The sequence below is a fragment of the Lichenostomus cassidix genome, unplaced genomic scaffold (assembly GCF_008360975.1).
Source record: "Lichenostomus cassidix isolate B80296 unplaced genomic scaffold, HeHo_3.0 HiC_scaffold_584, whole genome shotgun sequence".
In the NCBI taxonomy this organism is placed as follows: Eukaryota; Metazoa; Chordata; class Aves; order Passeriformes; family Meliphagidae; genus Lichenostomus; species Lichenostomus cassidix.
This window is the reverse complement of record NW_028147582.1, coordinates 13362-39000: the sequence shown is the minus strand read 5'-3', so window position 1 is coordinate 39000 and position 25639 is coordinate 13362. Positions and strand designations below refer to the sequence as shown.

Below are 25639 nucleotides of genomic sequence, written 5' to 3'. Positions count from 1 at the left end.
GCTGGGACAGCAGGGAGGTGACCACACCTTCCCTGCTGATTCCTCCTTATTCACTGAAATATTTGCAGCAAATTTACTTCCACTGCTTTATTCCTAAACATCCTCTGTGAGGATTTTCAGGCAGATGCAATTTCCTCGTTTTCCCATGAATTCCTGTTAATACTCAGCTTCTGGGATTTAGGCAGAAATGCAGAGAACATGAGTTTGATATCTGGTTATGCATTGTTATTTCTTAGGCTTTAGAAAGTTTGGGGTTTGGGAATAATGAGGAAGGAGTTTCTAAACTCAAGTTCATGTTTATTCATGGAGTCAGAATCCCAGGATGGTTTGGGGTGGAAGGAATATTCTCTCTGTATTTGATGAGAGCAGTGATCACCCCATAAAGAGCAGTGATCACCCCAAAAACTCTTCCCCCTGTTTTCTCTTTTTCCTTTATCTCCTTTTCTGCTTTTTTTCTCCCGTTCTACTTTATCCTGTTTTTCTCTCCCCCCACTTTTTTTCTTTTTCTCTTTTTCCCTCTTTCCTGGTTTCCCTCGTTTCCTTTTGTTCATTTCCCCCTCCTTTTTATCCCATTCTCCTATTCAAGTTATTATTTTCCCTTTTTTCCTCTTTCCCCCTTTTTCGTGTTCTCCCTTGTTTCCCTCTTTTCCTTTCCCCTCCTTTTCCAGTTTTCCCTAATTTTTCTTTTTTTTCTTTGTTTTCCCCCCTTTCCTGTTTTCCTTTTTCCTATTCTTTTCCTCTTTCCCCTTCCCCTTTTCCCACTTTTCCCCTGTTTTCCTTTTTCCTATTCTTTTCTTTTTCCCCTTCCCCCTTTCTTCCTTTTGCTTTTTTCCCCTCTTCCCACTTTCCCCTCCTCTCCCCCTTCTTTCCCTTTCCCCCTTTTCCCATTTTTATTTTTTCCCCATTTTGCTCTTTTTAAATTTTTCTCCTTTTTTTCCATTTTTATCTTTATTTTTTCATTTTCTCCTTTTCCCCTTTTAAAAAAAATTCCTCATTTTTTTTTCCTTCTTTGCCTTTTCTCTTTCCCTTTTTCTCTTTCTCCCTTTCCCCATTTTCCCTTCTTTTCTCCTTTTTTCTCCTCCACTCTAACTGATAATTTACAACCTGCTGGGTAGAACCTCCCAGGGGAGGAAGGAGATGTGGTTTGATCTCCTGCAATTCCATTTTTAAGACAATCTAAGATTAAAAATTCCTCTCTGACTCAATTCCAGCAGGAAGTTGAGCTTACACTTCCTAAATCCCAAGTGGATCTTTGACATTTTGGTCCAAATCCTTCTCAAATCCATTTTTTGGGGATGAAAATGTACAAAATGTCAGATTGGGAATAGTTTCATTTTATCTGTGATCAAAGCCATGGCAATGACTGACTCATTGCAAAGTTCAGTGCTGAATATCCAGCAGTTTATGTTATTAAAATCTCTAAAATTAATACCTATTCAATTTAACAGTAGGAAAACTGATTTTATTTGATGCCTGAATTTGTTCATTATCTGCAAAGCTGAGGAAAAAATTGGATTTTTTCAATCCATTTTAAGAAAGTCTCCAGATGAACAAAACATTTGTTCTCATAGCAAAATGCTTCATTAAATTATTTTGGAAATGTGAGGGGAAAAACCTGTGAATGGAAGATTCTGTTCTGCTCTGTGAAGTGCTGGGATTTAATTTTTGGGGATTTTTATCTCTGAGGCAGTTCACTGGATTGATCTTGCTGTAATTATCACTTCCAATCCACAGATTCCTCAGTAATTAATAATGAAAGATCTAAAATAAATGACATCTTTACAAAACTAGAAATACTCTTGAAAGGCCATGTTTTCATGGCCATGCAGATTTTTGGCAAAGCAGTCAGAGTTGGTACAAAGAGAGAACAAAAAAAAAAAATCACTAAAAAAGAAAATGGAATTTGTTATTTAAATGTGAGAAATAAAGCCACACTTTGCCAGTTTCCTGGGGAATTTCAATGTCATTTTTGGTGATAAAAGATGGTTGGAATCATGAAGTGACCCAGTGGTTTTTGTGCCTTGAACATTTCCCTCTTTCTTTTGAATCCAGGGAGTTTGGAAACAATTCCATCTCTCATTGGAGTTACTTTGCTGCATTTCACAAGCAGGGGAAAAAAAAAATTCTTTGTGGTGTTTAAATGAATTTTCTCCTTTGTCTCTTCTCATTGTGGAGATTTCATGGTGAGGATTTGTCCAGCCAAGAATTTTTAAGCAACAGTTTTGGTCATGCTTTATTTCATATATATTTACCAAGAGTAATTTTGTGGTGATGACTTGTCTGGCCAACATTTTTAGGCAATGCTTTTGGTCATGCTTTATTTAATATATTTATTTAGAGCAGTTTTGTGCATGTCAAAGGAATGACACATCTAAACTGTAAATAGTGGCTCAGCATGGCTGAGATTCTACTGGTCCTGCCTTTGTCCAAGACTTTTGTTGGCTTCATCTGTGGACTTTGCACTCATATTTAATCCTCCTTTCCAGGGATCTTTTATTTTTTATTCCTCTTTTCCAGGGATCTTTTATTTTTTATTCCTCTTTTCCAGGGATCTTTTGTCTCTGCTGTGAATCATCCCTGGCAGTGTCCAAGGCCAGGTTGGACATTGGGGTTTGGGATGGTGGAAGGTTCTCATCCCTGGATGAGCTTCAAGGTTCCTTCCACCCAATTCCCACTGATTTTGGGAAGATCTGATCCATGGTCAGCATTCCTGAGGAGCACAAGCAGAGATTTAGGATGCACCTCCAGCATCCCATCCACTAAACCAAAAAAATTGCTGTGAAAAGGAAATTATTTCCACCACCATCTGAGCAAAATTCAATGGAATGACTTCAAAGGGTGACAGTTTGGTTTCCCCACCCCAAATCCCATTGATATTCTCAGATTAGAGACTTCTCATGGTGATGTCACCGTCTTCTTTTTAAAAATGCCATTTTAAAATTTGATCACGGAAGATTTGAGAAGATTAAACAGTTTTTGTAGGGATTTGAGGCTCCAGGGAAGAATTTGGCACCTGACAATGGGGAAATGGCCAGGGAGGGTGACAGTGAGCTGGAAGGAGTCCAGAGGACTGCAGTCCAACATCTGGAGGAAAATTTGGTGGGATAAGAGTTCTCCACCAGTTCTCCCAGTTTAAACTTTCCAGGAAGGTCAGTGCAAGTGGTTGCCTACCATCAGTTGATAATCAATTGTCTGTAATCAGCTGAGGGAAAATAGATGAAGAGTGGCTGATGGAGGCTTCAGTGGCTTACAGGAGGATGGTGCTGCAGCTTCCAGAACTTCATCAGTTTCACTTTCCATGAGTTTCAGGTGTGACTTTGGAGCTGCTGCCTTTGATTAAAAAAAAAACCAAAAAAAGGGAAAAAAAGTAGGGAGGGCTCTCCCCAGTCCTGCCCTCTGAAAAAAACCCAAAACCTAAAAGCAGCTGATGTTCTTTGAAACTTTTTTTTACTCTGTGTGGGTGACACGTGTGTTGGGGAGAACGAGGGAAGAGAATGTGATTTGCAGCTGTGAACTTGCTTGGAACAGAAAGCAGATTTCACACTTGAGGTGAAACAGGAATTTCCGAGTCCCTCTGGAATTCTCTCTCTGGGTATGATGTCTGTGGGTTCTCTGTGGGAAGCTGTTGGAGCATCACCAGGCAGCAAATGGGGCAGCGGAAAGGTAAAATAACTACACCTTTACACTGGAGCTGCAGTGGATTAAAATGTCTGGAAATCCTGAGGATCTGATAAAACTGTGGGAATAAACTGGGAGAAAGAAGCTTGAGCTAAACCCACAGAATGAATCGTGAGTGTCTGACACCAGCTCTGCCCTCCAAAAAGCCAAGTCCTAGAAGGTTAAAACTCACTCAGGAAATTGTTAACAAGTAACAGCTTTCTGGTGTTGCCTTCAAGAATTATTTACAGCACAAAACCCAGAGTTATTCCTGCCCTCCCTGTATTTGTTTCCAAACAGGTATTTGGGAGCTGAGGGAGCAGGAAGGGAAGAGAAGCCAACTCCTCGAGTTGTAGGTTTGATTTATAGCCTCAGAAGTGCCTGGGTGAGGCAACAGGGCTGTTCAGGAGGCTGATATTCTGAAAAGAAAGATATTTTGATGGGCAGGGAGCACCATAATAGCAACAATTTTTTTGTTTGACAGCCAGAAGCTCTGGTGGCTGCTGAGGAATGTCCGAGGTGCTCAATGCACAGGAGATAAATCATGTTGAGCCTCTAATTCACACCCACATCAGAGAAGTGAAGGAAATGGTATAAATTCACCTCTTCAAAATCAAATCTGCCAAAGGCAGGAGTCAGAGATATCCCAGGTTTTCTGGGAATAACGCGGTGCATCCTCTCAGGGCTGTGCTCTGCTGTACCTTTCCAAACAAGACCAAACAACTCCAGCTCAGGAGGTGACAAACCTGGGCTGGCATTTGCCCAAGGAACATCCTGATGGATAGGCTGGGAATGAGGAATTTTCCATTCTTCCATTAAAAAACCCCAAAGGTGTTATGGAATCCTAGAATTGCAGAATCGTAGCATCCTGGAATGGTTTGGGTTTGAAGGAACCTCAAAGATCATCCAGTTCCAGCCCTCCTGCCATGGACAGGGAACCTTCCACACCAGAGGGTGAAAGTTGGGCTGTTGGGAGAATTCCAGAGTGAGGGGATGGAGCTGTCAGTGCCCTCATGGCAGGGTTTGTGTTTTGGGAGAAGTGGGATGTGGCTTTGGACATCCCTGGAGTGAAGAGAGCACTGAGTCCAGCCTTTCCCTCTCCTAAAGAGCTCAGTGGGGCTGAACTGTGCCTGGAAACAGAACAGGGATTTCAGGAATTTCTTCCATGGTTCTGGAAGGCCTGAATGACCTCTTGAGCTCCAACAGAGGAACATGGACAACCCAGATTTGAAGCCAAAGACTTGAAGTGAACTTCAAACCCTCTGTTGATGTTCTTGTATTTTCCAGCACATTATCCTGGTCTTGGCAGCTGCTGGATTTGTTGGGATGACTTTGGTGTTGTGGGGCAAAGATTCAGATCAGAACAGCTGAATGGACCTACCAGGACATCTGCATTTTTTGGGTGATGCTTTAAAATCATTTTGGTGATTTCTTTTAATGCTGAGAAGGTGGTATTTATTGCTAAATGATAAACCTGAGCTTGAAATATTTGCTGAAGGTCACATTGTCACTCAGCAGTGTTTCTGGTCGTTGGAGAAGGAATTGTGAGCTCCAGGAGATTACTGAGAGCTCACATTTACCTCTGGAAACCCTTTTCCTCCTGGACATCCTAAAATACTCCAATAAAAAGCAGCCAAAATATTTTAGTGAATGAAATAGAGGTGTAATGGGTCTTGATTAATCATGTAGTCAATTACATTGAGATGTTACGTTATTCATATCCCTTAAATGTGATTTGCCACAAATATTCCCACAGGGAATTGGGCTTTCATAGCATATTGTTCAGGATTAAGAACTAAAATTCCTGGGTTAAATTATTGACCATTAATGAAAACGCCACTCAGGATATACGGCTTGAAAATCCATTGTTAATTAACAGCATTCAATTCTTAATTGTCTTCGTACCAATTCAGTTGAAATCATTGACACAAAATACATTGTTAAACTGCTTAATCAATCATTGTAGAAAAATAGAGGTGTTTGATAGGGACATTCTAGTACAAAGTTTACGCGAAGCTTCCCCGTCGAAAGCTCTGGAGGCTTCTATATATATATATAGTTTTTTTTTTTTAAAGCTTATGTTACAAAAAAAATGAGATCTCATAAACTTTACAGTCCGTACTACATGGATACCAAAGACGAGAAAATACAGGGGGGGAGAGAGAGAAAGAGACAAAACACACACACCTTAAGCTGTAAGTGCCCTATTCACAGAAATAAAGCTTACACATGCGCATGCCCCAGCGGCGGAAAGTCTCTTTTCTCGTGCTGAAGGACACCAAAAAAAAAGGTTTCATCAGGGCCCTGAGCTGCTGCTCCACTAACACGGATTTCCTCTCGCTGCAGCAGTGACTTCTAGAGCAGCCCAGTGGATTCCAAGAGCGAAAAGCAGGTTGATCCTCGGAGGGAAAGCTTTGCTTTTGGCTCATGCACCTTTGGCGGGATGGGGGTTGTGCTGCCGTGGCCCCAACGCTTCCAGAGGGATTGTGGAGCCTCTTTGCCCTAAAAAATCTTGGCAGCCCTCTTGGGGAGCCTTGGGAGTGGTGATGGGCGGGCTGGAGAGCATGGCAGCCGCTGATGCTGGCACTGAAGGATGAGCGTGGGAAGGGCGATGGCCAAGAGTGTCCCAGAAGTGTCCCCAACCTTCACCGAGGTGGCTTCAACCTCCACCCCAGCTGGAGGGACCCAAACCTTACCCTGCTCCATTCCTCACATCCTGCTGCTCTGGGAAAGCCTTTTTTGGGGAAAATGAAACAGAAAAACCCTCTCCCCATCCAGCCTGATGTGCCCTGGTGTGTGACCCTTCCCTTCTCCTCGCCTGAGGACATCCCAGATCAGCCACCCTCTCTGGAAATTAGCAAGGGGCAGTTGTGTCGGCAAAAAAAACAATTAAAAAAAAGGAAAAGAGGTGTGAATTTAATGCCAAAGCTATATCACAGTGCAAATTTTCCACCTGCCCACCAAGTTTCTCCTGAGGTTTATTTTTTTTTTTTTCTCTTTTTATTGTAACGTAAATTTTTCTGTACAAAAAGAAAAAAAACTTCGGATTCTCTTCAGCGTTTGCTTTCTTCCCGGAGTAGGCAGGCATTAAAAAAAAAACAAAATTAAGGCTGCAGTTTCTCCTCCTTTGCTGGCAGAAATGCTGTTCTTGGTGGGGCTGAGCTGCCCCATTCCCATGGGTGCTGTCATGGAAATGATGTAAATTCTCTCTGCCCCTTTGCGGGTGGAATGTCCAGGATTTCCAGGGATTTACGACAACCAGGGAGCTACCTAAGGTGGAGAAACTCACTGGGGAATCTCTCTCCTGAGCAGGGGTGGCAGGATCTGTGTGTTTTCTGGGAATCCTCCTGGAAGGACAACCCCAGGGATGTTGTGCCCCCCGTGCCTCGAAAAATGGCAAATTCCATGGATTCCGGCTCCACACGAAATCCAGCTGTTCCTTTCCCAGGTGGAGTGGCTAAAATCTACTGGCTGAGGTGCAACATTCATTTTTCAATGGCTTGTGTGGGTTTGTTTTGGTTTTTTTTGGGTTTTTTTTTGTGTAGCAAACAACTCCGCTGATCTCCCGTGGTTTGGGTGGGGAGGAGGGAGAAGATTCCCTGGATATTGCACAGTAAGGATAAAACCTCCAGGTGACACATGCTCGCTAGATGAAGATATACAGGAAATTCTGGTTAGCCATGAGTTTGCCACAGCCTTGATTTCAGCCTGAACTGCCCCAAGAAAGGGGAACCAGGAAGGGTTTTGCCTCAATTGTAAACATTTTCACAGTATGTCAGGAGTTACAATTTCTCCACCCTGCCCTCTCCCAGACTTTATGGCTTTTTAGAGTGAGCAAAACAATCTGTTTGGCAAACAGTGAGGTACTCTAAATAGCTGCCAGTCTGGTACACTGAAGAAAATGTCATGCACTGGAAGAGTCATAGAGGGGAAAAAAAAAAAAAATTAAAATCAATATTACACTCCAAATATTTGAAGAGAAATGCCTACTCGATGGGTAGTTAAGTTTTTGCATCCCAATATTTCTAGAGCTCTGTTTCTAACCCTACATTAATTACACAGCTGTGTACATTATTTAGAAGTTCTTTACTACAGTACTTTTGTACATGCGGCGTTTATTACTAAATGTAAAGAGAAATAGTTACATAAGGCATATGTACAGGACTGGGGGGATTGCAGGTCCCTCTGCTCACCTTCCTCTGAAAGCTGCAAGGCCCATTGTGTTTCCCAGTCTGTGAAACTGTCCTGAAATACATCAAAACCACAGTCAAGGCCCATTGCTTTGATGAACATTAATTAGTCTTTCCTCTTCAATCCCTCGCATGCCTTTGCTCTGCGTTCAGGGATTTGTTTTCGTGCTGTTGATGTGAATAAACCTGGAGGTCTGGACTCCGTCAGTCACTGCCAGGGGAGATTCCACCATCAGTGATGGGGCTGCAGCTTTAACCCACGCCTTGCTTAGTCTGGGAATCTCCAGGGTTGGAGTATTTTGCATCTAAAATGTTTATTTTCCGTGAGTTACGAACAGCGGGAAGAGAAGGAAATTAAAGGCGTGTTGCAGAAAGAAACAGGAGCAGAGAGGGAGCAGACAAAGGAGGTGGTTTTGCCCTCATTCCTCCCTTGGCTCTACACTTTGGACTCATTCTCCAAGTTGGCCACGTCGCCATTCCTTTCATTTTGGTCTTCTTGGTTCTTCTCCTCCTCCTCCGTTTCCAGCTCGGCGTGCTGGTCCAGCTTGCTGGACACTGACCACGTCAGGGGCAGTTCTGCTCGGCTGGCCATCTCTGCCAGCTCTTTGGCACTGTAGACGGGGGTGTTGGTCTCGTAGGTTTCGTGGAAGCTGTTGTAGTCAACCTCGTAGAATCCATCCTCCAGCGTGAGCACGGGCGTGAAGCGATAGCCCCACAGGATCTCGCTGGTGATGTAGGAGCTGCGCGCCTGGCACGTCATCCCTGCAGGGACACACCAAAAAAATAATTATTTCTTTTCCTGTCTGTCAGAAGGCACAAGCCAGGACAGAATGTTTGACAACACACGAGGTGGAGATCAGAAAGAAACTTCAAGGTGTGTAAATTGATGCCTTTTCTTCCCGCGCAGAATTACAAACGCAAAGACTTTAATAATAATTTCTTTATTAAACCCTCTTCTTCCGCCCATGATTCACCAACTCACCTGCTGCTGAGGCTGAGAGAAAACCCATCTGCCCAGGAAAAATGGGAAACCCAACTTTCCAGGAAAAACTGGAAACTCAGCTTTCCAGGAAAAACAGGAAACTCAGCTTTTCAGGTAAAACGGGAAACCCAACTTTCCAGGAAAAACGGAAAACTCAACTTTCCAGGACAAAGAGGAAACTCAGCTTTCCAGGAAAAACGGGAAACTCAACTTTCCTGGTAAAATGGGAAACTCAGCTTCCCAGGAAAAAGGGGAAACTCAGCTTCCCAGGAAAAACAGGAAACTCAGCATTCCCAGGGTGAATGAATATGAGACCAAAACATGATGCCAGCAAAAAGGGAGAATATGAAAGGAATGTGATTTTCCTTTTCTTTTTACTGCTGCATATTATTAGCTATGTATTACTAAGCTGAACAGTATATATGGAATATTTAGTAAATAAAATTATTTAAGCCCTGGACGAGCCTGCCACACATCAGTTATTTAGAAGGCAATCATGAGCAATTAAAATAAATTTAGACAGCAGAAATGGCAGACTGTAGAAATGCCCATTGTCTCTCTGCATTGGTGGCATCCTGGAAAATCACAGGGAAGGTCCTGTAAAGAACCAGCATTGGGAGTTCAATATCCCAAATCCTTTCCAGGGCTGTGAAGACAGTTCCAGGTAATTCTGCCCTCAGTCCTTCGAGCCTTCTCTCCCAAGATCTCAATTCTTCCTTCTGATGGCTGAAAGCTGCTGTTTCTCTGCATTTCTCACTTTTAGGAAGATGTTTACCAGCTGTCACACTGCTCTGGTGTTTCCCTGCCCTTCCTGCAGCTCCTTGGACTCTGTGGAGTCACAATTCACAGGAAAAATGTGGGAAAGCTGCTGCTCTGGATCTCCCTGCTGCAGCCAGGCAGGAACACCACCTCAGTTTCCTTTCTTTGGTCCTGACACAAATATTTAAACCTTCGTTTGTCTCATTGTTCTTCCAGGACAAGTTTGCATTTCAGTTCCCGAGCAAATGGAAATACAAAGATCTTCCCATTTTCCTGCTTGTTTCACAGGTGGGTAGGGTGGGAGGACACCAAGCCCCATGACAAAATCACCTCTTGTGACATTTCCCATGTGATTTTGTATTTTAAAGAATATCATATATTCTTTAAAAAATGTAAGAAAATATTTTCTGGGCACTGAGAGGCTCCTCCAGGGCTGTGTCCAGTTTAGTGGTGACCATGGGGTGATGCTGGTTGGGCTCAATGATCTGAAAGTTCTTTTCCAACCTCAATGATTTTATGATTCTCTGATTCCCTGATCCACCCAGTGACCCCTGTTTGGGTTTCCCCAAAGGAAGGTGCCATTCCTAAGACTCATCTGTTTCTAATCCCTTTACTGCTGAAATTCCACTTGGAAGTGAGTGGGAAATTTGGAGTTTTAATTACAAGGAAAGCAAGGACTTGATGATCCTGCTGCTTTGGGTAGAAAAAATTATTTTGCCTGGTGGCAAAGAGGAGGGACAATTTTCAAGAAGATTAATTGAACTGTGTTAAAGTTACAGATCATAAAAAACCCCAAACCCTCCTCTGAAATGTTGATCTCCATTTTTAATTCAGGCTCCCATTCAGCAATGATTTAATTCCTGTTCCTTTGCCACAGCAGGATGAAACACTTTCAGAGCTAGAATGGAAGTTAGGATTTTTCAACTAAGTGAAACTAAATTATGGGGATTGGGTGGTGGAGACTTTTTTTGTTCAGTCAGCCAAGTTACCTTGGCTTTTTATTGTTATATTATTGTTACTATGAAAATTTTGTATGGTTTTACTTTCAAAGGGGAACAAAAAGTTTCCCCTTGGGGTGGGAGCCATCAAAATAAAATGCCTTAAAAAAACCAGGGGGAAAAGCTTGCTTCAGAACCATGGGATCAAATCCATGTTTGGGCTGAAATACAGTGATTTTCCAACCCTGCTGCTTACACACAGTGACAGCCTCATTCAGCTTTTGTTTTACTCCAGACAGGCTTTTTTTACAACCTCACCTTTCCAAATTCCCTTTCTGGGATGAAAAAGGGCTCTCAGTGAAACGAGGAGCCAAGAGCTAAAGTCCATGACTGGCTGCACCTCTCTGACAGTCACAGTGATTTTGAGGTTCAGCAGTTTGCTGCTGGCACTTGGCAGACTTTCTGCTGCACCCAATTATATGGGATATCCCACAGGAATGGATGGTTCCAATCACTGCATGGGAATTCTGCTCCACTCTTCAGCCTGGAGTAAATTATTCAGCAGCAAATTATTCAGGAGTGTGTGGAAAACAGGGGAGTTCCCATTTCTGGGGTGAAATTCCCATTTCTGGGGTTTTAATCATGTACAGGAGGACAAAATTTGGTCTGGGCTCTCTGGCTGGGAGCAGAGAACTCCCTGTGCCTGTGGGATGTTCCTGTTAAATTGTCCTCACCCTGTTTTCACCTTAAAAGCCTTTGCTGAGGTATCACTGCAGAGGTTTTTATCTTTGTCAAAAGGTTCATTTGAAAAATGAGAACCTTTTAAACCCAAAAGCAAATGTTGCAGAGGTTCTCATCCCCCTGAGATTGATTCCTGCAGCCTCCATGTGCTCAGGATGGAGCTGAGGGAATCAGGAGAGACCCTGACCTGTGGCTTTAGGGCTGATTCTGCACCTAGTCTGGGCCAAGAGGGAGGAGATGGGAGGATTTTACTGAATCACTGGGATCAAAGAGTCCCAGAATGGTTTGGGGTTGGAAGGAATATCAAAAACCATCCAGTTCCCATGGATGGGGAATCTTGTGTTAGATCAGGGTGCTCCAAGTTCCAACCTGGCCTTGGACACTGCCAGGGATCCAGGGGCAGCCACAGCTTCTCTGGGAATTCCATCCCAGGGCCTCCCCACCCTGCCAGGGAACAATTCCTAATTCCCAATCTCCCATCTCTCCCTGCCCTCTGGCACTTTGCAGCCATTCCCTGTGTCCTGTCCCTGCAGACCGAAGCTCAAAGTCCCTTTCCAGATAATCCCTCTCCCATGACCCCAATATTGAGGGAACTGGCTGAATGTGCACCTTATTTGCAGCTCCAGAAACCCCAAGCAGATTCCCAGTTTTCTATCCCAGCCCAGTTTTTTATCCCAGCCCTTCTCCCGTGTTCTGAAGGATCCCAGCCAGGCAGAGCTGAGCTCTCTGCCCTGCTGACCTTTCGGACTCAAACCTATTTGCTGAAGGATTTATCCCTCTGCTATTCTTAGGTGCTCAGGAGAAGAAGAAACCAACGTGGGCTATTCAAAACAAGCCAGAAGCTTGGAGTCAAGACCCCCTGGCTGCTCCCTGGGTTCTCCTGCAGGCTCTGTGTGGGTTTTGGCAAATTCCCCAGCTCTGCCGGGGCTGTTTCACTGCTGTGCCACCGGGAACATGCTGAGATGCAAAAGCAGGAGGTGTGCTGGCAGGATATTCTCTTCCTCCTCTAGAATAATTTTTTTTTTTTTTGGCTGTCAAATTTGTACTAAACAGCTCTCCCTGGTGTGAAAATGTTTGCCTCACACACAAGGAAAAAAAAAGAGAAAAAAATATATTAAAGGATGGACATTTGGAATGAAATTTCCAGAGTGCCACCAAGTTAGTGTCAGAAACAGTCCATGGGAGTTAATTGGTCCTCTGTAATCAAGCTGAAAAGAAGGAAGCAAAAAGTTGTGTTGGACTCTGAATTCACTGTGTTTTTTAAAGCTGGAAGCATAAAATCCTAGAATTTAGGTACAGCTGACAATAAACCCATGGTAGTTTCAGTTTCCTTGAGTAAACACCCCATAAACATATATATATACATAGATATTTATATATATATATATATATGAAATCTCTCATTCAGAGGTAGCAAAGGGGAATTCCCTGGGGCTCTGATAACTTGGTTCAGAGCACACCTGGAAATGGGATGGAAATGGGATATTTATCTCACCCTGAGCAATACCTAAACCTCCTGAAAGGACTCAAAACTGGGCAGGAGCCTGGGACCTTTGAAATATTTTAAATATCTTAGCTTCAGCACATCTGAGGATCTGGGTGAAAAACCTTCATGTTGTGAGGGTTTGGATTGTGTGGGAGAGGAAGAGAGTGAGGGCAGAGTGATTTTTTTTCTTATAAGAATATAAGGAGTTAACTTCCATTGGGTTTTCTTTGTTTTCTTTTCCCTCTTTTAATTTCAAAACCAACGTGATTTATTTTTTTCCCTTGCAAGCCATTCGAGCAATCTGACACTTCTATTCTCACATTCCTTACCCAATCCTTCTATTTTCACATTTCTGACTTAATCTCACTCAATCTGAGGAGCAGATCAGTGTGTCTGAGATTTTACTCCGTTCTGGCACCATCTGGGAGTGCTGCTCAGAGGTCTCTCCGAGCTCCACCCCAGAAAATCCAAATTACCACGGAGTGAGTGGGCTGCAGCAGCTGCTCTGACCACCCCAGCCTGCAAAAAAAAAAAAATCACAGCTCTGCGGGAGAAAATACAGATTATCAACTCCCATGTGCACTGAGATGAATATGCAAAGGAAACTGAGCTGGGATTTCAAGGCAGTTGAACTTTCTGGCGCTCTGAATGCTGTTTCTTGCTAAAACAAATAACAAGCATTTAAAAAAAAAAAAAAAGAAAAAAAAAGAAAAAAAAAGGAGTTGGTATTAAGTTAAATTCTCAGCACAGCCTAACTTGAATCAAAGCATTCTGGTTTCATATTGACTTCTTCAAGTGTGATATATTGTGTAATGCAACACCTAAATTAGAAAAAAAATGGACATGCTTAAGTCTTTTACAAACTATTAAAATACATGTTTTCTCCCCCCAGCAGGAGATTCCAATGCCAGTGAAATGATATTTTCCAGTGGAAAATTGCTGAGTTAGAAATGTTTGATTCGCTCAGTTAATGTTTCTCCTATCAGGATTTAATTATGTTTCACTGGGTAATTTGTGTCTCATTTCTTGCTTGCTGACAAGTGGTACCTGGTGAGGCAGGAGAGCTTGTCTGATCCAACCTTTAAATGTGCTGCCACTTTCAGCAAACAGTACCAACCCATTCTCAATAAGGAGCTTCCAAAGAGGTAGTTATTTCACCAAAAAATTACAATTTTACCTCAAATTACCACCCAGCCAATATTTAACCTCCATTGAGCCTCATATTGAGGCTGTGTCCAGCAAATCTTGATATGTCTGAATGAAAAAAACGATTTTTTTTTTCAGCTGTGCTTTTTCCAGTGGGTGATGATTACATTTTTCTGTCACCCAAATCTGGGAAATTGATTACATCCAATAATGTCTGACCAGAGAGAGAGAAGCTTATTCCAGACCTGGCACTGGGAGTCCTTGGGAAGGAGGAGCTCAATCCAGAGGAATGTGGAGTGTCAGGAGTCTGTGCCCTGCCCTGTGTTTGGGAAACAGTTATGGATCCAGAGCTTCCTCAGGCATCACCTCAGCACCAACCAGGAGCTTTATTTTTCCCACTGGCTGCCACCACAGGAGGATTGATGGGAATTTGGTTGAAAAGAAGCTGCAGCTCAGCTTTTCAAAGTGCTGAGTAAGGAGAAGACCTGCCCTGCCCTTTAAACAATATCAATTTGCCAATAATAAATACTAATTTGCTACTAATCCTTGGGCTTTCTCCTGAATCCTGGAGCTGGGATGTTCTCTCCTGTCATGGCACAGGGGAATCCTTCACAATTCCTTGTCAATCACCCAGGAGCAGGCAGCAAGGGCTCTGATTCCAGCTGCTGCCCGCCTGGAGAAGGAAAAATCCTGCAGGATATTTCATGGAGCAGTGTCAGCTGAGCTGCCAGAGTGAGGGGCTGAGGGGATCCTGGGTGGATCTGGATGGAGCTGAGAGGATCTTGGATGGATCAGAGGGAGGTTCCTCTCTCTCCACTCCTTGCTGGGGAGGGAGATGATGGGAATTTGGCAAATATAAACAGTAGGTAGGAAGTGAAGAATAGAAAATTCATGGCCCAGAAACGTGCATTTGCATCCCAGAAAACCAAATGTGTCCTGGGCTGCATCCAAAGCAGTGTGGGCAGCAGGAAAGGGGTTGGGATTGGGATTGTGTTGCTGTGCTCAGGTGAGAGCTCACCTGCAGAGCTGCTCCAGCCCTGGGGCTCAGCACAGCAAGGAGCTGGAGCTGCTGGAGAGAGTGCAGAGGAGGCAGCAGGATGAGCAGAGGGATGGAGCAGCTCTGCTGGGAGGAAAGGCTGGCAGAGCTGGGATTGTTCAGCCTGGAGAGGAGAAGCTTTGGGGTGACCTCATTGTGGCCTTTTGGTGCCTGAAGGAGCTGCAGGAAACATGGAGAGAGACAATTGCCAAGGGCTGCAGGGACAGGACACAGGGAATGGCTGCAAAGTGCCAGAGGGCAGGGAGAGATGGGATCTTGGGAATTAGGAATTGTTCCCTGGCAGGGTGGGGAGGCCCTGGGATGGAATTCCCAGAGAAGCTGTGGCTGCCCCTGGATCCCTGGCAGTGTCCAAGGCCAGGTGGACATTGGGCTTGGAGCAGCCTGGGACAGTGGAAGGTGTCCCTGCCATGGCTGGGGTGGCACTGGATGGGATTTAAGGTCCTTCCAACCCTAACCATTCCATGATCCTGTGATTCTGTGAAATGCATTTGGCCTTGAAAAAGGATGGAACATATTTTGTGAGGGAGATCTTCCAAGATGGCATCCTTCAAGGAATAAGCAAGGAGAGTCAATCTGTTGTGGGAAAAATATGTAGTTCTAATGCAACTCAGCCCTCACCATCTGCCCCTCTCCAGGGGAACTGCACTTAGCACCCACTGCAATGGGACTGACACTACAACAAGGCATGTTTTGGAATTGCTGAATTCCCACTGATGGGAATTAACCCCAAGGGATGGCTGGGAGAATAAAACCCTTCCTTTGGAATGGTGCTTGCTGCGAAAGAAGCATTTTCTGTGACACTTTGTACCTGCTGCACCCTCCTGCTGTCACGGCTGGGAGAGAAACATTTCGTTAAAATAGAGGTGTGACAATTCCACCCCTTTCTGGGCAGGCTTCTTCCACACCTAATTCCAGTCTGGATGCTTGGATGGCTTTTGTTTCTCTCCCTCAAAAGCTTTGCTCCGTGCTGAACTTTCCCTACTCGGAGCTTTTTATAAAAATGTCACATTTTCCTGTGGAAATGCTTGCGAAGCCAAAGGATTAAAGACAAAACAGTGTGAACACGCAGCTTGGCATGCTGTAAAATCCAGGAAATCAGGGAAGATCAGGAGCTTTTTGACAGCAAAATCTGTGAATCACCCAGCAAATATTCTGGGGGTTGTTCTGAGGTTTGTGGCTGCAGCCTGGTTGAGCTGCTGAGAGAGCAGAGGGGGAGATGAGAGAGAGCTCAGGGTAAATAAAGCATTTGTTTCTGCCAGGCAGATGCTGGGGAGAAGTGATGTTTGGAGATGCAGCACGAGCAAAGGTTCCAAAATCACCGGAATTTTTGGGAAGGAGCAGCCCAGTTCCGTGGGGTGGCCTGGCTGGTTTTGTAACAGAGCATCCTTTTGGGTGGGCTGGACAAGCTGAGCGGGGGTGGGTGGTGCTTGCTTGCTTTGAGAGGAGAAAAATCGAAGAAATCAGCTTTTCTAAAGATATCCTGCTTCCAGGGATGATATTTTTGACTTCTGTTTCACCTGAAAGAGTAGCAAGGGGGCTGGGGGAGAGGAGCTCTGTGGTTTGCAGAGGGAAAACTCTGAATCCCAAGATCTGGGAGGAGGAGGAATATCTGGGTTGGTTTTCTTCCTATTTTAAGTGATGGGCTTGGAGAGTAGATCTTATCCCCTTGAATTTTCTTAGTGGGAGAGAGTTCAAGCAGGCAACCATTTGTTCATGTCATTACTTCATATGATTGATTAACCCCTTTATAAAAATCTCTTTAAGGCTAACCAGCAAACACATTAAGCTCAGAGCTCGTCTGACACAACGACGGTCTTCAATTAAAATTTAAATGAGGTTTATTGATAGCTTTATCATAACAAAAGGCTCAGCCCATGCCAGGCTCCCTGCAGCTCTGATTTTTTATGAACTTTTGCAGGCCTTCTTGCAGTTCTGCACAGAAAATCAGCTGTGCTGTAAAAATCCTCCCACTGAGTCGTAAGTGGGTTTTGATTTTTTCTTCTGAGTTGTTTTTTTTCAGTTCAGGGGATGAGACTTATCAAGCTGATGCTTTCAGGTTAATAATGTTTGGCTATCTGACAACTGGAGCAGCATGTTTTTGAAATGCAGGAGGGAGCAGAGAGTGGCTGCCTGGGGGAATGAAATGCAAAATCTTTCACTTCTGAAATGCTATTTAATATTCAAGTTATGTCACATTTTGTGTATTTTTTCTGCCTGGCATCCTGTCCAGTAGTAGGGGCTGTTAATACACCTGCTGGTAGATCAATGAGCATTTGGGAAAAATGAATATTCACTTGGTTTTAATTGAGGATTTTTTTGAGGTGGTGTGGAAGAATCTGATTTACTGAACACATGTAGCAATGGGTTCAGCAAAGGGGAAGAGCAGCAGTAGGGTTGGAATTTTAGCAAAGTTTCAGCTCTGCTCTCCTGACGTTTCTATTCTGGGAAAAAATAGGAACAACACACTTCAAGCTCTGGGCTTTTCAGTCTGGTACTTTCCTCAATGCCTGGATTCATTTAAAGCAGGGGGAGAGGGGACCAAAAAAATAGCAAAAAATCCCAGTAAAATGTTATTTTTTCCTATTCCTTCATATTTAAACTAATAATATTGAAACTAATTTTTTTCTGGAGGGGCACAGACTAATCAATCTATGACAAAAAGTGTTAGATTTTGCCTCAGCTGGTGATGGAGCAGAGAAATTCAAAGTTTTTTTGACACTTGCACCTCACTTATGGAAGCAAAAAAAAGTAATTAGGACTTTTTAATTCTCCTCAGTTTAACAAAACATATCTCAGATGAAAAATTTGAGAAAAGTTTGTTGGTTTGGCAAGGAAAAAATTAGGAACTTGAGAAGAGTGTGTGGGGAAAGGGAAGCAAAATGAAGGTGCTGATATCCCAAATTGCAGAATTCCCAGAGGAGAGGTGCCTGAGATGATGGAAAAGAGTCTGAAATTTAAAAAATGGGCTTTCAAAGCATGAAAAACCTCCTGTCAAACCCTCCATAACGCCAGCTCTCCTGAGTTATTAATGAATTCTTGCTCAGCCCTGGATTTAGCATCCAGCAAAGCACAAAAATACGAGTTTGGGAGTTTTGTGCTGGATGAATACCTGCCAGGGACACGATCTGTCCCTGTCCTGCACAATCCCAGCTCCCTGCCCTGGCTCCTTCCATCCTCAGCAGCAGTCATGAGGTGGCACTCTTCTCCCAGCAGAGATGCCTTGGAAGTCACTGTGTGTCTAAACCAAGGGAAAAAAAAAAAGCAAAAAAAAGCAGCAATGCCTGGAAAATATCGCCGAGGGATGATTGCAGAAGTTTTCTTTGGGAATGTCAGGGCAGGGAGGCTGTGAGGCTTCACCAGGGTGTTGTGGGGTTGTGGCAGGAATGGAGTGTTTGGGATGCCTGAAGGATTTTTAGCTTCTGTTCCTCATGTAGCTGGAGTTTTGGTGCAGTTCTAGGCTTCATAAAGTGTTAAAAACCTCTGTTCCCAGCGTTTTAGACAAAACATTTGCTCTCACATGGGAAATCCAAGGACACTTTGCTGCCTCAGAGCCCCAAAATATGGAAATAATAGTGAATTGGGGGAGCAAACCTGGGATGATTGACATCATCAGCTGAAGGTGTAACTGGATATTAAGTCCTGATGTGTTAATAAAACAGAGCTTATAAAATATGAAAAACTCGTGACTCACTGTCCATGTTGGGTGTATCCTCTGCAGTAGGCTCTGTCTGCCCTAAATGCACCTGAAGGCCTTCAATAAATTAATCTGCTTTTTATTCTCCTAACTTTGCCTAGCCTCTGTTTCAGGTATCATTTGAAGGATGAGCTGAACTCCCTCAGAGCTCCAGGATGGTGCTTTCCTTGATTTCCTGCTGATTCCCACGTGGATTTGAGGCATTTCTGACCCAGCTGCAAACCAGATTCCCCTGCATGACCAGCACAGTGCCACAGCCTCTCTCCTGCAGCTTTTATTGCTGCTGCTGATGATTTGAAGCCTTTCATTGATGCAGACATTGAACAAGGAAAACTCTGCTAAAACTGGACATCCCTCACTGCCAGGTGTCCTGCCTCAGAAAATCACCCACACCAGCCTCCCAAGAGCAGGGAAAAACCAAACCCAGGCATTTCTGGCTAAAAACATCTGTCTCCAATGTTTCATGTGAGTGTTTAATGAGGAATTAATTGATTATAAGCACGCAGTGAAACTGAACAAAAAATCACCTCAGTACTGTGGTGTGACAGGATTGAATCAACCAACCCGATGAGCGAAGTTCTGTTGTGTCACCACAGTGCAGAAATGTTTGGGGTTTGCATTTTTGGCGAAGTTCTAATGGCATTTCTTCATTTCTTCCCTCTCCCCACTCACAAAAACATCTGTAGTGCTGAAAGCTCCACTGGATGTCTAACTTGGGAAGACGCTGTGGCAAAGCTCATAATTCTTCTCCCGCAGTTCAACAATTTGGCTACAAGAAAGCTCTGTAATAAATGACAGCTCTTGCAGCCCCTTGGCAGAGCCTGACTCAGCCATCAGTCTTGTAAATGTTCCCATAACCATTGAAAAGTTGAAATAATTTGGAGCTGTGGCTTAACACGTTGTTAATCACGGAGCAAAGGGTTTGCTCTGGCTTCACCAGGAGTATTGATGTGACCCCCTGTGATTGTCTCTGATGTCAGCACAGGGATAAAATCCCAGCTTTTATCAGGTGCTGCTCCCATGATGGGACACAGCCTTCAGGGCCAGCATTTCAGGGAGCATTCCCCAAAATTTGGTCAGGTGTGAAGGCTTTCAGTTAATAAATCCCCTTGGGAACTCGGAGAGGTTGTTTGTGTGTCCATGGGGGTGTTTGTGGCTTTCACTGGAGGAGGAGGAGGAGGTGATTAATGGCATTTTCCTGATAGACAATGAGAAACTGTTGGAGAGAGTGCAGAGGAGGCAGCAGGATGAGCAGAGGGATGGAGCAGCTCTGCTGGGAGGAAAGGCTGGCAGAGCTGGGATTGTTCAGCCTGGAGAGGAGAAGCTTTGGGGTGACCTCACTGTGGCCTTTTGGTGCCTGAAGGAGCTGCAGGAAACATGGAGAGAGACAATTGCCAAGGGCTGCAGGGACAGGACACAGGGAATGGCTGCAAAGTGCCAGAGGGCAGGGAGAGATGGGATCTTGGGAATTAGGAATTGTTCCCTGGCAGGGTGGGGAGGCCCTGGGATGGAATTCCCAGAGAAGCTGTGGCTGCCCCTGGATCCCTGGCAGTGTCCAAGGCCAGGTTGGACACTGGGGCTTGGAGCAGCCTGGGACAGTGGAAGGTGTCCCTGCCATGGCTGGGGTGGGATTGAATGATTTTTAATGTCTCTTCCCACCCAGAGCATTCCATGACTCTCTGAACTCTGTTCTCCTGCTCCAAACTGGAATTCCCTTGGGATCAGGCTGCCTGTGGTCAGCACCTCTTGGGCCAAGCAGCAATTCCATTCTGCAGGTTCCAACAAGTCCAAAGCCTCTGCCAAGGCAATGACCCAACCCTTCACAAAAGTCCAAAGGATCTTCTGGCTGCCTTGCTTGGCTTCCAGAAAGGAGTGGATTGAGTCTGGATGAGAGCAGGTAGCAAAACTCCACAGGAATGGAATCGCTTTTCAGGATCCCATTTAGGATCTTTGGGGAATTTCTCCAGTTTTTCATGTGGCTGCTTCATGTTGTTTCTGAATGAAAATGGCTCACAGTGACAAGAAAAAGAACCTATTTAAAGGAAATGACCCCAAGAATAGCAGGATGCCATGACTGGTGTTCTTCACCTCTCACAGATCTCATTCAGCTTCACAAATAATGTGGAAAAATTCCACTACAGCTTTCCAGTGGCAGTGCAAGGCAGACCAGCCTGGCCTGCTGCTATTGTGTGGCTCCTTGAGCTGAATTGCTGTGAACAATTTTGTCAAAAGCAGGAGCACAGCCAGAGCCCTGACACTGCACACTCTGGGATAAAGCTGGAGCTTGTTGCTAACAGGAGAAAGAGGGAGATTAAGATGACAACCGCAGGAGAAAATCCACTTTGCAGCCTTTTCCCACTGTCGTCTGTAGGAGAGGAAGCTCCAAGCACAGCTGATGAGGTGTGATGCTCGAGAGGAGGAGAGTTTGGGTTTGCAGGGATGTCTTGTTTTCCCACCAGCTCTGCCATCTCCCTGCACAAGCTCATTTTAAAAATTAACGGACCAGATCCTTCCCTGTGCTAATGCTGCTGCTTCAGAGGGGCAAAACAGCATTAAAGAGTCTCTTCCTGCTCCTGGAGCTCTGCCCTGCCTCAGGAAACATGGATCAGCCAGAAGGGATCATCCTAGACCCCAGAGCTTGGAGCAAATCCTTCTGGGGCAGGAGTGGGGTGAGAGGTGTCCTCACCCTCCCTGATGCTGAGCTGCTGCTGCTTTGGGGCTGCAGGCTGAGAGCAAAGATAATTTCACAAGGTGCTGGTGGAACAAACATCCCCAGGGCTGGGAGAGTGTGGAAAGAGCCCAAATTTGGCATTGCCACCACAATCTGCTCTCCAGTCACACTGGATGTTTGCCACTCAAGAGCTTAAGGTTATTATTGCTGTTTTTCAACTGAAGGAAGAATTTCATTGGAGTTAATACAAAGTCAAAGATTTTTGGAAAGGTCTTAAGTACAGCTGGTGGTTCCCCTGCATTTCAGGTGAATTGACTGACTTTGTGCCCACAGAGTCCTTCTCCACCTCCTGCCTGGCCAGGGCAACACAGCCCAGAAATCCAGGAGTCCCATCCATGCTGAATGCCAAACACCTCACCTGCCATTTCACCTCCAGAGACAGAACTAAAACCTGTGTGTGTATTCAAGGGGATCATCACTTGATCATTGCCAAAATAACTGTGGATTTTTTCCATCTTGGGGAAAGGTGGTCAAAATAGAACTTTTCTGTTTGTACAGAAGCTGGGGGCTGAGGAATGAACTCCAATGACAATTAAAACTCACCAGGTTCCATCAGGAGTGCCAGAGAGACATTTCTGACCTTGTCTTTTTAACACAAACACAAAACAGAATGTTAAATCAAAGTTAAAAAAAATAGCCATCATATCTGGCACACAATTCTGCTGGTGTCTTAAGGAGGGACAGTGGGGAAGATATAAAAAACTTTCTATAATTCTCCCTTTTATCTCTTCTTCCTCTTTCCTCATCACAGAATGACAGAATGGCAGACTGACACCATCAGTGTAATCCTGAGCTGAGTGAAGGCTGTAATTTGATTAAGGGGCTCTGACAGGTTTTGAAACAATGCGTGAATGAACCTGGAGGATTTAATTCATTGCAAGTGTAGGTGCTGCATAATGCAGTTTTTATAAACCTTCCCCAGCTGGAACATCCCTCCACCTCCTGCTCCTGCAGAATTCAGAGGGACTGAAGAGAACCTGTGAAAGGGCAGCTAATGAGGGGAAAATTCAGCGAGGTGCACTGAGCAAATGAAGACCTGCAGTGATCTGACAGCTGCTGGGAAAGCTGTGTGCAAGAGGAGCTGAAACTCTCCCCAAACACTGAATTGTTCCGAGATTAATTCCTCATCTCTCAGTTCATATCAGAGGCACAAAGTGAATAAACCACTGTCCCTTGACAAAGCCTGGGCTTGCACGGGGGGCTGCTGCAAGGACTTGTGGAAACTCAGTCAAGTTGATTAAAACCCATGACTCTGTCAGCTCACAGCTCGAGGTGAACAGCTGTAGGTCAGCGCCGAAGAGATTTTCCCCAATTAAAGTATTAAAAATTTCCTTCTTCTGTGTCCAACACGAGTGGCTTAGCAGCTGGGTGGGAATCAGGCAGTGGATTAGAGCTAATTACTCTTGGCTCTCATCAATCAGGGCTCTGGATGGCAGATAAGTGGATGGGATGGCCTCGTGGAGCCTCCAGGGGAAATTTGGATCAAACATCGCCTGTTGCCTTCAGGATTTTGGCTAGAAGGCTTTGGACACGTTAATATTCAAATATTTTTCCACTCATCCAGCACCAGGAAGGACTGATCCCTAGTTTTTTTAGTCAGTTTGGATCACTGGGATTGCTGGGAGCAGAAAAAACCTTCGAGACACTTTGCAGACAGACAAAACATCATCATAAATCCAGGTGTCTCCTGGCCCCAGAGAGAAGGGAGGCTCAATCCTCTGCTGGAAGGGAAGGAATCTCTTTTTCATTCCTGAGACTCGACTTCAGCAGCACCCACACACTGTTCCTTGTGTTGGAAACTTAATAACTTCACTTGGAAAAAATCCTGCCTTTTTGATGGCAGTGGAAATAACATGACTTTTAAACAAGTAGAGGAGACTGTCATTGAAGTCGAGCCAGCTATGTGGGAGTCAGATGATTAAGGTAGATGTGGTGTAGGAGGGGAGAAATACTATCATTTGGGAAAAAAAAAATAATACTGTATTTTCAGCAGGTTTAATGTTCTCTTCCAGGAAAGTGGGGTTGTTATTATTAAGGGCATTACCAACACTAGATGCAGGGCTTGATTCTCTGTTGATGTGCCTTGGCTGTAATTGTTCCCTTCCATGCAAATTGCCTCAAAATGAGTCCCAGTTCTCCCTGAGGTGTGTGAGTTGGAGTCTGGGGGAGATCTGGGCTCAGCTTTGCAGCTGGAGAAACAAAGACAGAGGGTGGGATGGGATGGGATAATGGGATGGGATGGGATGGGATGGGATGGGATGGATGGGATGGGATAATGGGATGGGATGGGATTGATGGGATGGATGGGATGGGATGGATGGGATGGATGGGATAATGGGATGGATGGGATGGGATGGATGGGATGGATGGGATAATGGGATGGGATAATGGGATGGGATAATGGGATGGGATAATGGGATGGGATAATGGGATGGGATAATGGGATGGGATAATGGGATGGGATGGGATAATGGGATGGGATGGGATGATGGGATAATGGGATGGGATGGGATGGGATGGATGGGATGGGTTGGGATGGGATGGGATGGGATGGATGGATGGGATGGGATGGATGGGATAATGGGATGGGATAATAGGATGGGATGGGATGGGATGGGATGGATGAAATGGGATAATGGGATGGGATGGGATGATGGATGGGATGGATGAAAGGATAATGGGATGGGATGATGGGATGGGATGGGATGGGATGGGATGGGATGATGGGATGGGATGATGGGATGGGATGGGATGGGATTGGAATGGGATGGGATGGGATGGGATGGGATAATGGGATAGGATGATGGGATGGGATGGGATAATGGGATGGAATGGGATGGGATGGATGGGATAATGGGATAGGATAGTGGGATGGGGTGGGATGGGATGATGGGATAATGGGATGGGATGGGATGGATGGGATGGGATAATGGGATGTGATGCATTGATGGTATGGATGGGATAATGGGATAGGATAGTGGGATGGGATGATGGGATAATGGGATGGGATGGGATGGGAAGGATGGGATAATGGATGATGGATGGGGATAATGGGATGGGATGGAATAATGGGATGGGACAATGGGATGGGATGGGATGGGATGGGATAAATGAGATGGGATGGGATGGATGGGATGGGATGGGATGGGATGGGATGGAATAATGGATGGAATAATGGGATGGATGGATGGGATGGGATGGGATGGGATGGATGGGATGGAATAATGGGATGATAATGGGATGGGATGGGATGGGATTGGATGGGATGGGATAATGGGATGGATGGGATGGGATGATGGGATAATGTGATGGGATGGGATGGGATGGGATGGGATAGGATGGAATGATGGGATGGGATGGGATGGGATAATGGGATGGGATGGGATGGGATGGGATGGGATAATGGGATGGGATGGGATGGGATGGGATGGGATGGGATAATGGGATGGGATGATGGGATGGGATGGGATGGGATGGGATGGGATGGGATGATGGGATGGGATAATGGGATGGGATAATGGGATGGGATAATGGGATGGGATAATGGGATGGGATAATGGGATGGGATAATGGGATGGGATAATGGGATGGGATAATGGGATGGGATGGGATGGATGGGATAATGGGATGGGATGGGATGGATGGGATAATGGGATGGAATGGGATTGGATGGGATGGGATGGGATGATGGGATGGGATGATGGGATGGGATAATGGGATGGGATAATGGGATGGGATGGATGGTATGGTATGGTATGGGATAATGGGACGGGATGGGATGGGATGGGGGGATCTGCTCTGTCCATCTGGGACACACCACTGTCTGTCTCACACCAAGGATCAATTCCTGATCTGCTCAGAAAGTGTTTCACTCTTCCTGGGCCAATCTGAGTTTTATCTCAAAGCTGTGTGATGCTCTTCCCTTTTTTTTTTGGGATGGGGAAAAAAGCTCCAGCAAGGACAACCCCTGCCCAAAGCTGGCTCCAGAGGACCTGGAGGAGCTGCAGCATGGAGGGCAATGCTGGGTTGGTGCTGGAAGGTTCTATTCTTGTTTGAAGCAGCTTCCACCTCTGAATCTGCAGTCCCTCTGCTCCTCTTTCCTGTCCATCCTGTTTTTTGGAACATCTCCTCTCTTTCCTGCCTGTTTTTTGGAACATCTCCTCTCTTTCCTGCCTGTTTTTTGGAGCATCTCCTCTCTTTCCTGTTTTTTGGAGCATGGCACCCATGCTGGGCTTGCCTCTCTTTCTCCCTGTGGAAT

General features: G+C 45.0%; 1 protein-coding gene across 1 annotated transcript in view; it reads right to left on the bottom strand.

The window, feature by feature from the left end:
* Positions 1-5505: 5505 nt before the first annotated feature.
* The window catches only part of LOC146422026 (G protein-activated inward rectifier potassium channel 2-like), a 33083-nt gene continuing 12949 nt past the window's right edge, over positions 5506-25639 (bottom strand). Inside the window, exon 2 of the mRNA XM_085046800.1 lies at positions 5506-8609. Coding sequence (XP_084902926.1) covers positions 8284-8609 — 326 coding nt within the window. The 3' untranslated portion in view covers positions 5506-8283. The remainder of the gene's footprint in view (positions 8610-25639) is intronic.